Source organism: Propithecus coquereli, unplaced genomic scaffold, assembly GCF_000956105.1.
Source record: "Propithecus coquereli isolate 6110/MARCELLA unplaced genomic scaffold, Pcoq_1.0 Scaffold470, whole genome shotgun sequence".
Lineage (NCBI taxonomy): Eukaryota > Metazoa > Chordata > Mammalia > Primates > Indriidae > Propithecus > Propithecus coquereli.
Window position 1 is genome coordinate 464,893 of NW_012150508.1, and position 16,789 is coordinate 481,681.

At 41.7% G+C, this 16,789-nt stretch overlaps 1 protein-coding gene across 2 annotated transcripts in view; it reads right to left on the bottom strand.

The window, feature by feature from the left end:
• EXT2 (exostosin glycosyltransferase 2) overlaps positions 1 to 16,789 on the bottom strand; it is a 126,180-nt gene that overhangs the window by 37,467 nt on the left and 71,924 nt on the right. For both annotated transcript variants that reach the window (XM_012655326.1, XM_012655328.1), the window contains exon 7: positions 8,675 to 8,864. In XM_012655326.1, the coding sequence (XP_012510780.1) occupies positions 8,675 to 8,864 (190 nt within the window). The remainder of the gene's footprint in view (positions 1 to 8,674; positions 8,865 to 16,789) is intronic.

Sequence of the window (16,789 nt, forward strand, 5' to 3'; positions counted from 1 at the left end):
GGTGGGTGCATCCCAGCTCAAAACTTGCCTGCAGCTATGCTACGAAACACAGTGCATGTGTGAAGACGTCTGCCCCGATGTGCCCACCTCCACGATGCAATCACAGAAGCTGTCGGTTCTGCTAAAGTCCACCCCTCACCAAAGTACGCTTCACTGCAGGAGTGTGGCTTTCATAACTCAGTGCTCGCCCACCCCTCTCCCTGATTCACTAGGTTTGGTTTCTCATCATGACCAATTTAGAGAGTAAATATCAAATTTCTAGGTGCAATTATGTGGGATTTTGTAGTATACTGAGGAAACACCAATCTATGATTTGCCTTACATTTTTTCCCATTCTACTTTGAAATGATTGGAGTAATTCAACCATAGTTTCTTTATTTTAAAATGCTGCATTTAGCATAGCATGAAATTAATACTTCTTTGATGCAGTACCCATGTCCATAGACCTCAGAGGGCAGTTTGTTCTTCACACATTTGTCAAATGAGAATAGCAAACCGAAGTATCATACTGCTCTCAATAAGTCCGTCATGTAATTGTGGGAAGATCTCGTTTTTGTGGGTCTGGAAGCCCCCCAAATCCCATGGCCACTCCAAAGTCACTGCACTGAAGGAGAAGTATGACCGGGGGAAAATCAGAAGAGAAAAAGGCTGTCTTATCTAACTGCAAATAAAATGTCTTACTTCTGCGCATTTCGTAGTGTAAACATATAACAAATTGTTGGGCCACTCCCAGGGTCTTGGAAGGGTCCTGTGCAAATGAGAGGCCCTACGGGTAAGGAAGCTAGTCTTAAAATAAGCCCATGGCACAGAGCCTAAAAAAGAGTGGTCAACTCCAAAAGAAGCATTGGAAAAAGGCTGAACCAGAGACCAAAGAAATGATCCTATGGGCCACTGCCTTTTCATCAAAAACAACAGTTAATTATAGTTTCATTCCTGGTCCATAATCAATAAATATCTTTGGAATAAATGCATGGACACATGACCAAGAGATTGGAAATTTGAGTTCTGCATTAGCTATTGGATCTTAAGCAAGTACCTTTTTCTCAGGATAAGAACAAGCAGAGAGAGAGAGAGAGAGAGAGAGAGAGAGAGAGAGAGAGAGAAAGAGAGAGAGAGAGATAAGGGGACCTTTATTAAACAACTAGTATATGCCAGATGCTCTATAGATACATTGTCATTCAATCCTCCTGACGACTTCATAGGGCAGAAATTACTTACAAAGTAGTACTTGCCCAGTGATACACAGTTAATAAATGATAAGGGTAGTATTTGAACCTAAGTCTGTTTAGTATCAAAGACCAAACAGGAGCTGTACCATATCCACTGCAGCCTCAGAATCCCATGTTTCTCTAGATCTGGAACAACACTAAGAAGGTTCAACAAATTTCTCTAGCAATCACCCTTATTCTCGCTTGCTTTTCTCTCCCTACTGCAGACAAACAAAATCTCTGTCATACATCTACTCTTCCTAAATCCTTATAAAACATGAATGGACTGTACTATCTAAAAAGAAGGCAGTTATAGCCTTACCTACTAGACCAGTAGTTCTCAAACTTTTTGGTCTCAGAATCCCTTTATGCTCTCAAAAATTATTGAGAATCCCAAAGAGGTTTTGTTTATATAGGATGGAGACACACACACACACTCTCTCTCTCTCTCTCTTTACTGTATTAGAAATTAAAACTGAGGAAATCTTAAAACATGATAATATACAACACAAGTTCTATTAGCTGTGAGAGTGATGATGTAACTCATGTCATATAGACTCTGGGAAACTCCACTATACATTTGTGAGAGAATAAAAGAGTAAGAAAGGGAACTAACGACTTAGTATTATGATGAAAATAATAATACTAAAGGATCTCAGGGATGCCCAGGATACCTGGATCACATTTTGAGAACTGCTGTGCTAGACTCTGTGTTCAGATTTAGGTACCTCAACATAAGAAGTACCAGAAGGAGTAAGGAAGGCAGTGCAAGCATTTGAATCCAGAATTTCTATAGAATGCTTAAAGAAACTAAGTGCACCACTTATCAACTTACTGCCTCTCAGTTTCAAACTTGGTCTTCATTGTCCTGTTTGCAATACTAGAACTGGACCCTATAAACACGTCTCCTTTGCCAGAAGGCATGATGTTAAGCTTTGCCAGTAGAGGGCACTGACAGGTCACTGCAGGAGGATGGGGCTTTTCTTCCTGGTTCCGGTGTGTGTTTTTAATTTCCTGCTCCTGCAGTGTTTGGCCTATAGGCAGGCAGTGGCACTTACCTCCATCACGAATAAGTGGCACCCCTGGGGGCAGTTTCCCAGTGAATTTAACACCCTGCAGGCAGCTTCCCAGCAAGTTCTGTGGAAGCTCCACCAGCAACTTAGCCAAGGTTATCCCCATGGGTGGTTCCAGGTGAGCTCCACCAAAGCCCTGGCCAGTTTCCCAGCAAGTTCAGTAAGACACCCTGGGCAGCTTCCTGCTGAATTCTGTGGATATCCAAGTGGGTGGGTGGTTTCCTGCTTGTCAGCATTAGCCTGTGGCACCTCAGCAAACTTCACCATCCAGTGGACTACAACCCTACTCTCCCAAGCAAGGTCTGAGATTCAGACCTAGCTAGGGAAGGGGCTCTTCCAAGTTTATTTTCTATAATCTTTAGAGTTCTCTTTAGCTTTTAGTAGATAAATCCTGACTAGCTAATAATATTTTATACTCAAGTTTTCCTATTCAAATTACTGTGTGGTTTCTGTCTCCTAAGTGAACCTTTGACTAATATGCTTGGGATATCAGAAAGGTTATCAGATGAAAAGTGAATTGTTCTCTATGGCCTCTACAGTTAGAAAACCATGACCAACTCTTGGCTGAAAGTTACAGAGAAATTGATTTAGAATCAAAATAGGTAAAAACTTCCTGATGGTGTAACCTGTTTTAAGATGGAATGAAATGCCTTCAGCACTGGGCGTGGTGGTTCACACCTGCAATCCTAGCACTCTGGGAGGCTGAGGTAGGAGGATTGCTTGAGCTCAGGAGTTTGAGACCAGCCTGAGCAAGAGCAAGACCTCGTCTCTACCAAAAATAGAAAAAATTAGCTGGGTGTGGTGGCACACACCTATAGTCCCAGCTACTCAGGAGGCTGAGGCAGGATTGCTTGAGCCCAGGCGTTTGAGGTTGCTGTGAGCTAGGCTGATGCCACTGTACTCTACCCAGAATGAGACCTTGTCTTGAAAAAAAAAAAAAAAAGGAAATACCTTCAGCAACACATTATACCCTTTTCCTTGAAATGCTGTAACTTAAGTCAGATTTCTACTTGACATCAAGTGAGACTAAATAAGATACCTCTGGGGTCTTAGGATTCCATGAGGCAGTAAGATGTCACAGAAAGAACGCAGTCTTTGGAAATAGCTTGAGATCCCAGGTCTACCATTTACTAGCCAAGTGACTTTGAACAAGTCAATCACTTTGAACCTGCTTTTTCAACTTAGAAGAAGAAATAACACCACCATCTCAGCTTGATTGACTGTGAGGGCGAATGTGAATGCATTTAGCAATGCAGTGCCTGGCACATGGCAGACAATCACTGACTGTGAGCTGTGCTTTCCCTGGAAAGTCTGTGCCTAATGACAGAACCAGAGCATTTTTTTTTTAACCTTAGGTAGTGGTGGCGAAGTGGTACATCGGAGATCTGGCACATCTCCCTGACAACCCAGTGGCAACGCATGCCTTCCACGTCCACTTTTAGAGAAGCAGGATCCCTGCCATTAATCCTCTCAACTGAGAACATTCACACACTAGCAAAACAAAAGAACATGGAACTTTGGCCATGTTAACTCCACAAGGCAACAAATAGCTTCTCTCTTTCCACCATGTATAGAAAACAGGCTAGCTTCCTTGGTTAAGCATAAACATGCCTTGACTAAATGGAATCTGGGCTTTCACTTGGGGAGTATATACAGCATGTTCAACCTGTAGACAACTTTCCACACTCTTCACCTACATATATCCAAAAAGTTACTTGAGACAATGTCCATGAAGAGCTAACTTGCCCCTGTAAAGTCTTTGATGAGGAAGTTTTAGAGAGTGATGAAGGCCAAGGAGGATGATATGGGATGCAGACGGAAATGTAGAATGAATCATGACTTTTTTAGAAATATGGTTACTTTTCCTCGTTCTAAGTTACGTGTGGGTAGCCAAAAGCTAAGCTTTAGCGAAAGGAGTCTCTATTTCACTGTCTATGGACCACCACTACCGCCAAACAGGACTCTACAAGGAATTTCCAGTTTCTTGTTTTCACTTTGTCAAATGAAATAGGCTTCCACGAAAGGGAAGTACCATTTTCGCAGGCTTCTGACAGCATCCCTTCTGTGAAGGGCAGGGATGAGAGGGCAGCAAGCAAAGAATAAGCATTATAATTACACCTTGCCCTTAAAATAGATAATCCTAATATGGAATTTGGATTCTGGAAAGGTCGCCTTTAAGAAAATTAGCACTGGAGCAGTAGAGGGAGAAGGGAGTATGAGGTAGTGAAGAAGAATATGTGTGAGAAAGAAAAGGGGGTTGTTCCTTCACATTAGTATTTTCAAAATAATAGATTTACTTTTCTTCTCTGAGTCCCTAGCAATGATCTAGTTCTTCTGCATAATCCCAAATCAGAAAACCGACAAAGCATGATGATTTTTCTACAACTAAATGGTAATCTAAATAGACACAGTGGGGCTCAGTGCAAAGGGCATGAATTCTGGATCCAGAGAGACCTGTGTTTATTTCTCACTCTGCTACTTGCAGCTTTATAGGCAAGTTACTCTGCTAATCTGAGTTTCATTTTTCTTGTTTTTGTAAAATGGGGTAACAGCTTCCTTGCAAGCTTGTCACATGGACTTGAGATAGTATATGTAAAGCACTTGGCACAGATCCTATATCTAGGATTAAAAAGGTACATAATAAATGACTATAATAACATCATACCATTGTCATTTTCACAAATGGACTCTTGTAGAGTCCTACGAACTTCACTTCTCTATTGACAACCTGAAGAGTCTACAGAAGGATATGGGATGACCCATAAGGATGCAGATGGAAACAGTGTCATAGCTACAAATCTTCAGGCCCGAATTCTATTCCTGAGCTGAAATGGGGTCTCTCTTCCTCACAACAGTAAATTCTAAGTGAAACAGCAGGCTCTTGTATTTTGTGTCTCATTCTGTAAATCTGTAGCAGACAAAATAGAAACGTCACTTCTATTCACACACAGTAACCTGAAAAATATGATTTTTCAAACACATTACTGAATTTATGAAAAACAAACAGCTGAGCCAGGTGACCTGATAACTTCACAGCATGAGCTTTAGTCTAGCTCAAAAGAGAAAAAGAATTCCTTGTTGTTAAGAATTTTTTTAAAAAAAATATACTGATTAACGGTTTTCTCCATGTTGGATGCCAAGAGAGACATGAGCAAAGAGATTTTCCTCCAACTTGGCAAAGGTCCTGATAACTTCACAGCATGAGCTTTAGTCCAGCTCAAAAGAGAAAAAGAATTCCTTGTTGTTAAGAATTTTTTTTAAAAAAATATACTGATTAACGGTTTTCTCCATGTTGGATGCCAAGAGAGACATGAGCAAAGAGATTTTCCTCCAACTTGGCAAAGGTACTGCAAAATGTTCAGGTTGACTTTAGATGACCCCAAGTCCATCCTGCCAATCACTATCATAAATACAACCACAGATCCACAAAATAAATTATTGGATTATCCCCATACAAACCTTGAGCCCACTTCAGAAGTGCCCAAGTTGCTTGGAGTATAGCTGGTCCCCATGATTCTAATTCCCCACAGCCCCAGCAGTTCCAAAGGAAGGTGGCTGCTGCTTCTGCCCCCTGTTGACCCTCCCAGGTTGGGTCAACCCAGTCTTGTGGGTTGGCCATCCTGACACACCCAGCCAACCTCATCCTGCCTATGAAGGACTATGCGAGTCACAGTCTGAAGCTGGGGAGCTACTAATATCGATTCAAATTTAAAACTGAAATCTGTTAAAACAGGAGGCTGAGTGACCCCTACCTGAAATGTACAGTGCGACAACCTGTTCCAGACTGAGGCCAGGGACAAGCCAAATAACCTCTGTATCCATCAAGTTTGGAAATTAAGGAACTGGGGAAGGGAAAGGCAGTGGCCTGCCTTTTCTTCTGAGAGAGCTCAAAATCAACGTGATGAAAGCTCACTGGAAATTTCTATTGCCTAGTCTAAGTATTTATTTAAACTTCAAACCCGGCAATTTAGACTTCAATGTAACCAAAAGAAAAAAATATTTGGTTGGAGAATGAAAAAAAAAAAAAAATGGAAAGTGGGTAGATTTCTGCCTACACTAATCCTCCCAGCAGCAGACATGTTAACCACAATATTTATTTTAGTAAATGTAGAGAAAGTGAAAAACATCACTTTTGCCTCTAATATTTCAAAGCCTTGGACTTGTTTTTTTTTTTTTTAAATATATATGTTACTAATGCTGTACATGAAAAATCAGATGCATTTGCTGGCATGAGGACCAGAACTGACAGCCCCATTTACCAACTGAACAAACACCCCACAGAAGATTAAACACGGTTCGTGTTCTCCCCAGACAACCACATGGCCAGAACCAGAGCCCTGACCTAAAAACCACCGTTAGAAAAAAGCCAGTCCAGGGGCTACATGTGTCAAAATTAGGGCCTCATCAGTTAAGGGCTCTCTTTCCTCCCTAGAGTCAAAATATGTTAAAAATAAACTAAACTCTTGGTCGTAAAATTAACCACTACATTTTAGAAGGGTCTACCAAAAATTAAAACTGAACACCCAACTCCAAAACCTGGGCTCATGCTACTGCCTTTAGTTACGCCAGTGTAGAGGTTTAGACCAAGAAGGGAAAAAAAATTTTTCTTTCTTATGGTTTGCAATGATACCTGCCCAAAAGGAGTGATTCACATTCATGATAAATAGCCATGTCCAAGTGGCTAACCAGGGTTTATAAACACAAGCCTCTTTTGAATTTAGTGCTAGAATATGCAACTCTGCCCTTCTGGGCAGGACTGCAGAAGGTGGCTGAGAGGCTGTCTTTGAAAGCTGGTGGCCTTTGCACGCAGGGGCAAATACATGCCTGTGAATGCAGCATGACACAGCAGGCTGTTCCAGACCTGGAGAGGCGCACAGCCTTCCTTCTTAAAATATGACGCATGTTTTAAGGGACTAGTTAGCAATGCGGGACCATCCAGTTCACTCCACTCTGGAGAAAGCCAACTCGTACTGATGAGTCCAAGCCAACTGGCAGAGGGCCTCCCCAAGGTCCCTCCCTACAGAGATCCCTAAAATTTTCTCTACCTTCTCTTTCCTTTCCATGTTCCCATCCCTCATATTTCTTTTACCCTTTTCCTTCTCCTTTATTAAGAGTTAAACAAATGAAACAAAACAAAAATCTAGAAAACTGGCCATGTTATAGTGTTGAGAGAGAGAAAGAGAGAAAGAGAGAGAGAGAGAGAGAAGACTTGGCATAAAAAGCTAGTTAATAAAAAAAAAAAAAAGCACTTATGCTTCGGGGTATAATATAGGACCTTAATTCAAAATAGCTACTTTATTTACTCAAACTGTGGCTCCCTAAATCTAAAACAAAAGTATACGACTCTTTCAGAGAACAAAAAATCCCATGGAGTAAATTTTTTAAATGTCTCCGGAGGAACTGAAGAATTTTCTCGAGGCAAATTCTTACTTGCCTTTAGGAGACAGAAATATAGTCTTCTTCTAGCCTAGACCATAGATCTACTACTGGTAGCTTCCAGGGTCGACTATCCCGACTTCAATATAGCCAATTAAAAGGGACCAGCCATAAAAAGTGCAGATACTACTGTCAGGCAATAAACTAGTAGACCTTATCGGTGACAGTGGTGCACATTACAAACTTCAAACTCATTCCTTGCTCTAATCCATCAGAAACTTCCTGGCTTTAATAGGCTATAAATGGCAGGAGCTTTGAAGTCCCTGGGATTAGGATCAGTAATAGACAGACTGAATGAGAAACTAAATGCAGGTGGAACATACTCTATGCATCCCGAATTAAAAACAAATCCAATTAATCAAATAGTCCTCAACCCTAGCTGCCAGCCAGCAGATTACAGGGGTGGCCAAGGCAAGGAACAAAGTGATTCAGGATGAACCACTGGGAGAGTCTAGTGATTGCTCACTTTAAGGATTTGATTTGAAGTCTGGGCAGGGTATGCTTTGCTGCTGACTGTCCCAATCAGAGGTGAGGCCATCCTTTTTTCCTTTTTTGAAGGGAGCACAGTATCAGAATAGAGATAAGAAAGGAGGAAACTAATGCCTTTTAAACTGAGTTTTCATGTAAACAAATCAGCTAAGAGGGCTGAGGGAAGCTGAGATCTGTTTTCCCAAGGCTGATAGCCTTTGATCCTACTGATTCCTAAGCCCTCAAACACTTGTGGCTACAGAGCATGCCAGGGCTCGGAGTTAAATGGGCCACCCTAGAACAAGAATGAGATGACTGAGAAATTGGGGCCATGTTGCCTTAGAAATGGCATTGCTGTTGAGAAAGCAGGAAAAGTCATTTAAAACAAAGGATGTGAATAATTTGGCCATCCAAAATCAATCCAGCTGAGAGGTGCACTAAAGTCCAACTAGGCCTGTCCTGAACACACAACGTTCTCACTCTTCTTACCTTCTGGAGGGTTTTTATTCTGATTATTCCAGACGACTAGCAGCTTGGATAGACTGGGCACCTTGGACACTTCAGTGATGACCCGGAAGAGGCTCTCCACTCGGTCGTACGTGAGGACGATGGCGGTGAACCCTTGAGACTGTGGTGGGATCAGCGGGAGGAAGAGTGGGTTGCTCACGCTGCTCCACTTCTGCAAAAGGACAGATTAACGTGGGTCAGAGAGGGAGCTGTAACAATGGAGCTGACCCAGCATCAGCAGTAAACCCGACCGTGGCAGGTTTGGTGGCTTTTTCCATGACCAAATCCAGAGCTAAGCAACTGTTCAAAGTCTTTCCCTCCTCAGAACTTTAATTAAGTTTGACACTGATACCATCGAAAAAGGAGCAGAGAACTTTTGCAGCTAAGAAATTTCTAGTTAAACATGACAATTAAAAGCATGCACTTATCTCCATTCCTTCCCCAAACCTACTAAAATGGCAGCTGATTAATATAAAAGACTATAAATCTACAAGGACAAAGAGATGGAAGAAGAGACACCAGCTGATGAGCCGCAGTAACTTATCTCTGAAAGACTGACGGGGCTAGGGAAGGAGCGGCCGAGCAGAAGTGAGAGTGGAGACCTGGGCACCTACCGGGGGGGCAGCCAACAAGGCTCCAGAGCTAAACTCACCTGGGACCTTGCGAGGTAAGAGGAGGGGCAGGGTTGAAAACAGGAAAACTGGTGAAAAATTTGGATAAGGAGCAGTTAAGAGACCCAGATTCACAAACCCTCCCTTTACCCGCTCAACTAGAAAACTACTCTTCTTCCCTCTGCCCAGTTGGTGAAGGCAGGGTTATTCTCCGAGGAAACTGAAGCTCTAGACGTGGAAACACAGGCACAGAGGAGAGGAAAATACAGGTTAAACATCTATGTTCTGAACGATGGGCCCTGCAGCCTTCTTCCCCCTTCAGTTCCCAGAGCACGGGCAGCCACGTGGCTAGCTCGGCACCCTGTCATTGCACAGTGACACCTCCAGGCACTAAGCTGTCACTCACACAAAGAACTGCTGGCCAGCTTTTTACTGCCTCTTTCTTAATCATGAACAGATTCTAGAATCACAGACATTTCAAGAGCATCTTCAGCATGAACGACAGAAATCAAACAAAGAAAAAAAGGAAGTCAGAGGTTACAGAGACAACAGAAGCAGCAGAAGGAAATTAAAACAGCATCGACAATAAATTGTATCTTCAGGGAAATGAGATTTCCCATCCACGAAATAAGAATTGCTATTTTTATTTGAAAAGATCTATCAAAGAACAGAAATAACCCTTAGCTTTCTTAGCTGCAAATAACAGAAATAACATTAAGAACATGAGCTTTGAAATTTTTTAAAAGGGAAGTATTAAAAGATAAAGACAATAAAATAGTACAGACTGGTGAACAAACAGACAGAGAGGAAAAACAGGACAGAAAGGATGAGAAAATCCAGGAGGTCCAACATCCATTAAATAGGAGGTTTCAGAAAAAGAAAACAGAATATGGGAGAAATGAATTTATTAAAGAACTTAAACAAGTTCTCAGTACAGAAGAGATGAGAGGCATGAACTTTCAGATTGCAAGGAAATAATAAGTAGCCAGCACAGTGAATTAAAAAAAAGACAAAAATAAAAAACAAAAACCATTGCCATATCAAAGAAAGCACTTCTGAACGCAGGGACATGTGAGTGTAGGGGATGAGCATGTGAATTCACTGTACAATTCTTAAAACTTCTGTGTGAGATTTTTTTCAAAATAAAGTTTAAAAAGTGATTCTAATGCAGCAATGTAAGCAAAACATTTTTGTATTGATAATAAGCAAAGATGATTAAAATGTTCTTACATTTTTTTTTTACTAGCTTTATTGGGATATAATTCACATACCGTACAATCCAGTCTAAGTATACAATGGTTTTGGTATATAACACTGTTAATTTTTAAAAATTGTGGTAAAATATATATAATATGAAATTTACCATTTTAACCATTTTTAATGTACAATTCAGTGGCATTAATTACATTCACATTTACATGTTACCATGTGAAAACGCCAGGACTGAACTCCATTTCCACTAGAAGGTGGCTGAATACGAAATGTCCTATTATTCTGGCTGCCTTACACTTCCCTAAAGTCTTTTATACTTTGGGATTCCCAAGGTCCCTTATCAATCTCATCCATATCACTGATAGACACCCATCACCACATATATGACAACAGCTGTTTGCCAGATGTAACAGTGTGGGATAGGAAATGTACACAAACACATGGAATACACATGGGATGGGAACTCAAGGAGACTGAATGGGATTCCTGAAGTCCTAATGTAATCAGGATATTAAAGCCAAAATGCCCACAACATGCCATAATTAGATTTCACAATCACAAGACACAACAGGAAAGGCCACCATCTCATGTTGACCTTCTGTTTCCAAGAATCACACTTTCACATTAAACTGTAGTCTCAGGAAGGTGCCCGGATTTTAGTATTTGTACCCTACTTTCTGATTACATTTCTAAGAACCCCTTGTGAGTTTTCTACCCCAAATCTTATTCTTCATCTCTTCCTGACTTTTATGGAAACTGAAGTCAGTAAGCAGCACTTAAGTCACAATCCCCAGGGGATAGTTCCTGGTCTATCTGCCATCACTATCCCCAACCCACTCACCTATTCCTCTTGACACAATACTCACTAATGCCCACTTGAAAACACCATTTTAAACGAAAAAGAAACAAAAAAGATTCTTTTTAAAAAATGTATAAAATAATTTGTGATACTGAAACAGTCTAGATTTACTGAACACTTACCGAGTGCTAAACACTGTGCTTTGTATGTATTTTCTCATTTGAAACTCACAAGAAGCTTCAAGATATATATGCTTACCATTCTCATTTATAGATGATGAAATTGCAGGATTAGAAATAGCCAATGATGTTCAAGGCTATATGATCTGAAAGCGATGGAACTGAGATACAGGGCAGACAGTCTGATTCAAGAGCACCAGACAGTGCTGGTTCACAGCCCTTCCCCATGTCCCCTACAAACATACTCAGACCGAGTCCGGGGCAAGCATCACCACGTTATAGACTTTGCAGAGTGGAAGTGTGGGGGAACTGCAGGGTTTGCTGTTTCTAGCTCTTCTCTAAGACAAAGATCCTAAAAGTTCTTGATCCTTGTTAATCCTATTTGGGCCAATAAGCAAGAACCCACCCCAAACACTGTAATTTCAGAGAGTACGTGGAATAAAAACACACCAAACATATAACACTGACACAAAGTGAGCACATAAATTAAAAGAGGTAAAATACACCACAAACACAGAAGGAAAAACTATTAGAACTCCAACAAAATGAGGTCTGTTCTTTGGGAGAAGGGAGGAGAATGCCAACACGCTTAAATGCCTTTACAACATTAAGAGGATGGGAAAAAAATTCCCTGAGAGATGCAAGGCTTGGATTCAGAAAACGAATGCCTTGGCATTTAAACTGAGGCACCCCCGAAAGGAATCACAGCTCTGATTTCAAGGCACTGCCAGGGAGAAGGAACTGGAGTCTCTGGTTAAGACAACAGGTCTGGTCTTATCCGTATGCCAGCTCCACTGGGGAAGTGGATGGGTAGGGAAGGGGAGAGGGCAGTAAGGAATGGCTGGCTGGGAAGGGGACAGTGTTTTTTCTGGTGTTCAATTTTTCCACATGGTCCACTGACATCCCAAATCGGGCTTGAGAACTGCAAGTGGAGAAGGCAGCATGCGGGGAGACAGAGCATGGAAGGGAGCGTGAGGAGGACTGAAACCTTGCTAACACTTTCCCACGAAACACAGACACTGAGATGAACACAGGCGGCAGCACACAAGCTCCTGAGCACATATTTACTCTGATAAGGACACACCACCAGCGCCGATGCAAATGACTTCGAAAGTGAGTCAGCATGGTTAGAATCGGTTTTGGACTCAATCTGAATGCAGGTTCTTTCACTTCCAGCTATGTAACCTGGGCAAAGTACTTAACCTCTCTTGTACCTCAGAGCTTCTCCATCTATGAAATCGTGATGGTAGTATTACTTGACATAAATGATAAGTACCTGGCATACAAAAGCATTTGATAAATGGTAGCAAACGGTTGATCTTCAGTGAGTAACAACTTCTCTGGGCTTTACTTTCTGCATGTCTCAAAAGTGAGGTGGGGGGGTAGCCTAAGCAATCATGAGGTCTCTTTCAGCACAAAAATTCTAAGTGGAATCCTTCTTCCTCTCTCCCTTCTCCTTGTCATGCTTTAAGGTCCTGGTTTACTTGGATTCTCTACCTCTACTTCTTCCTCTCCAAATATACTGTTTTTATTTCCATAATTTTCTCTTTTCCTTCCTATGGTTTGTTTCAGCTATCCTGAAAACTCCATGGAAGCAGCAGCCTTAACACCTAGTACCTAGTACAGTGTCTACTGCCACTCCGTAAAAATTTGTTTAAAAAAAATGAGTAAGTTAAACGCAAACGATCCAGGCCATGTTCTTTCTGTCCTCTTTATGTATAGATATGAATAGTTGATGTACGCTCACATACATGTACACTCAAAATCATTACAAGTTTTGTTTTTTTTTTGACACAGGGTCTCACTCTGTTGCCCAGGCTAGAGTGCAGTGGCCTCATCATAGCTCACTGCAACCTCGAACTCCTGGGCTCAAGTGATCCTCCTGCCTCAGCCCCCTAAGTAGCTAGGACTACAGGCACACACCACCACATCCGCCTAATTTTCTATCTTTGGAGTGATGGGGTCTCACTCTTGCTCAGGCTGGTCTGAAACTCCTGGCCTCAAGCAATCCTCCCACCTTGGCCTCCCAGATTGCTAGGATTACAGGCATGAGCCACCATGCCCGGCCTCAGTACAAGTTTTGAAATCATTTTCAACCTAGTTAATTCATTTTATAAGTACTTACCAAGAATCTTACTATGCTAAATGTTCAGAAGAAGTATTAGGATTTTACAGGGACATTTATTTAATACAGAGTTTGAATCTGGGCCCATTTACTTGTGATGTATAATGTTACTTCTGTGACATCAGTTTCCTCATCTGTACTATAGGAATCATGATAGTATCTATCTCCTAGGGTAATGATGATTAAATGGGATTACATATATAAACGCTTAGCAGAGGACTCAACAAGCAACTCCATGAACAGTAGTTTAAAACAAACACAAAACAATTCTTTCACAATTTAAGCCCGGAATAGTGTTAAAGGTGCAAAGATGAACACATTCCTTCCTCTCAAAATACACATAATCTGGTGGTGAAGACAGGTAAAAAGATAAATTATGATACAAACTAAATATGTTTTACTAAATATTATAGTAAAATAAGGTATTAAGGTACTCCACAGGTAGAAAAATCAAGATTTACACAATCATCTCTCCCCATCTGGAGGAGATGAGGGGGTACCCCTCGAGTAGTCTTTAAAGAGAAGCAGGAGAGGGCGGGCCAAAGACGCCAAGGGCAAACTGAGCGGCACGTGCAAAGATTTGCTCACAAGACAATGAAAGCTCCAGCAACGGGGCACGGCACAGTGTGCTGGGAGCAGGAAGTGAGAGGAGCACTGAGACAGGCAGGCTACAGCCCTATCGTGAAAAGCCTTGAATGTTGAAAAACGTTTTTTCTAGTCACACGGTTAGCTTTTTTGTTTCTATTGAAACTTTATTTTCCTGAGTAATGTTTCACTGACAAATTAACATAGCTACCTTTATGTTCTGTTTCCAACAGTCATAAAAAGGAAACGCTGCTCTGCAACTAAGCTTCTGTGTCAGCTGCTTCTCCCCCCACAAACACAGCCCCGTTTGCCTGTGGACTCAGTGACAGCGTGGGGAAAGGCGGCTTTAATTGGGGTGCACACACCTTCACGCGGACACGCCACTCCACTAGGGTAAGGTCAACAAACTAACCCCCAGAGAAAAAAAGCTCACTGGAGAGGGATATTTAAAAAATGGCATTTAGTCACCTCTGAAATACCTTTAAGAACTGACCCCCTGCTGGCTGACCAAAGAGAGTGTCTACAGTCTGGGACCTCTTGACCCCACTTTCTGCAGGAAATCAAGCAAATTTAAACCTCCATAATTTACTCAAGACTCTGGCTTCTGCCAGGGAAAAGGCAAACAACACTGGCAATTAACTCTGTTGCCCGACTCAATCTCTGTGATGGCAAGATAGGGCTCAAAATTAGGCATCCAGCAATAGAAAGCTGAAAGAGGCATAGCCCACCTATGGCTGCTGCACCTTTGACATCTTGGCTATCGATGCAATTTTCAAATATATTCAATAAACTGTTCACTCAGATGGGAGGAGATACCAAAAGAAGAAGTGTGTATTATTCTGAAAAAGTAATGGCCTTTGGCCAAAAAGCTTTGTTCATCTCTTGCCCATCCTCCCAGCCTTCATTTCTCACTCCTATAACAAATATTCACTCTAGAAGCTCCAGTGAAAAATCCTACATCGTTAAACTGCAATCACATGAAAGTAATCCCTAACAGCCACAGTAACTGTCTGGTCACAATGCCAGCTGTAGAAGAATTCTTTCGCATCGCTTATTCTGGAAAGCCCTGGTCTAAGAGCTGGTAGTGAGCAGACAAACTGCTAGTAGTGAGAGGGAGCTGTGGGCTCAGGTTTCAGGATGCCTTGAAGGAAAGGCCATGGGAGACTAAGCTGAAAGTCCACGACCAGTTCAAACGGGTTTCTCCTTCAGAAAAGAGATTCAAACTCTAGCAACTAGTTCTGCCTTTGGCAATCCCAGACAAAGGAAGTTGCCTGGGCCCTTCCTGCAACCCTGTTTTGCTTCCTTGTAGTTGATAGGTCATGGTAGCCCTATGTCAGTCTAACCAAAACCATTCTAGCCAAGTTTACCATACAGAAAATAGAGAAAGGGTGGCCTTTGCTAGGCATTCTGAGATGTTCTTTTTGAAGCTACTCCGGGACTGTAAAATCAAGAGTGAGAAAAACTATATTTCATTACCAAACTCATGGACTCTTTCCACCTAAACCAAACCAACTGCAGCACAGGAAAAAACAAGCTTCAAAAGAGAATGGTCCAAAATTTAGTTACCATTACTCACCATATCGAAGATTTTTTACTGTGTATAACTTCGTGTGAAAATAAGAGACTTCAGCAGATATTTGAGTCAACCCACATTTGATTTAAATGAAGGTATTTTGCCCGAGCAGCAAAGTAAGAGGTCAGAGAAGAAAGGAAGAGAGGAGGATGGGCCTGTTATACGGGAGCTTTTGAGCACGCAGTAATGAGTAGCCTCACCTATTCCTACCTTGATAGAAGGGGCAGTTTTCCTGGTTGTTTTGAAGTTATCAACTCTTACCTCAATGTGGTTTCAATTATGAATTACCAGACTAAAAGGGGAAAAAAAGCTTTGATTTATTCTTTTTTGCTCCAATTATGCATGATGTGTTTCCACTGAAGACTTTGGAAAGTATTTCATCATGCCTCTCATCCTGAAGTGGTCAAAGGGCAAAACCAAAAGGAGTTAACCCTTTCATTTCTCCTCTAGGTTCAAAGAGACTCCCTATCAATGGATACAGGTCAAGGCCTTTGAAACAAAGCAATGAAAGAGTTAAGCATCAGCATCATGTTACTAACGTGCATAAGGGTGGTGTCCCTTGTCCAAAATGGTGAGATGATATTTATGTTAATGGTTACTGGGAGATTTGAAAGGGGCCATCAGTAATGTGGCCCATGTTGCCTTAACCATTAAATCTCTACAGCCCCAACTAGCCACAGCGCGGCACTCTACCAGGCATGCGCTGACGTGGGAGATTGGAGAATCACAGAGACCTGACAGTGTCTTCAAGCAGGATCTCTTAGCTCAGGAGAGAAAAGGTTTGGGGACAAGTCTGAAGTCTACCTGCTGCAACATGTCTTTAATTCACTTCACTCTCAATAAATAACTGACTGTTCTGAAAAACAAGAACCACACCGGATGCCGAATCTCACTGACTGCCCGGGAAAGAGACACATGAAAGATGAAGAAAATCAAAGGCTAGAAATCCTCTTAGGGCTTTCGATTCAACTAAGACAATAAGTTTAGAGACAATTACTTTAGAGACTAATTGT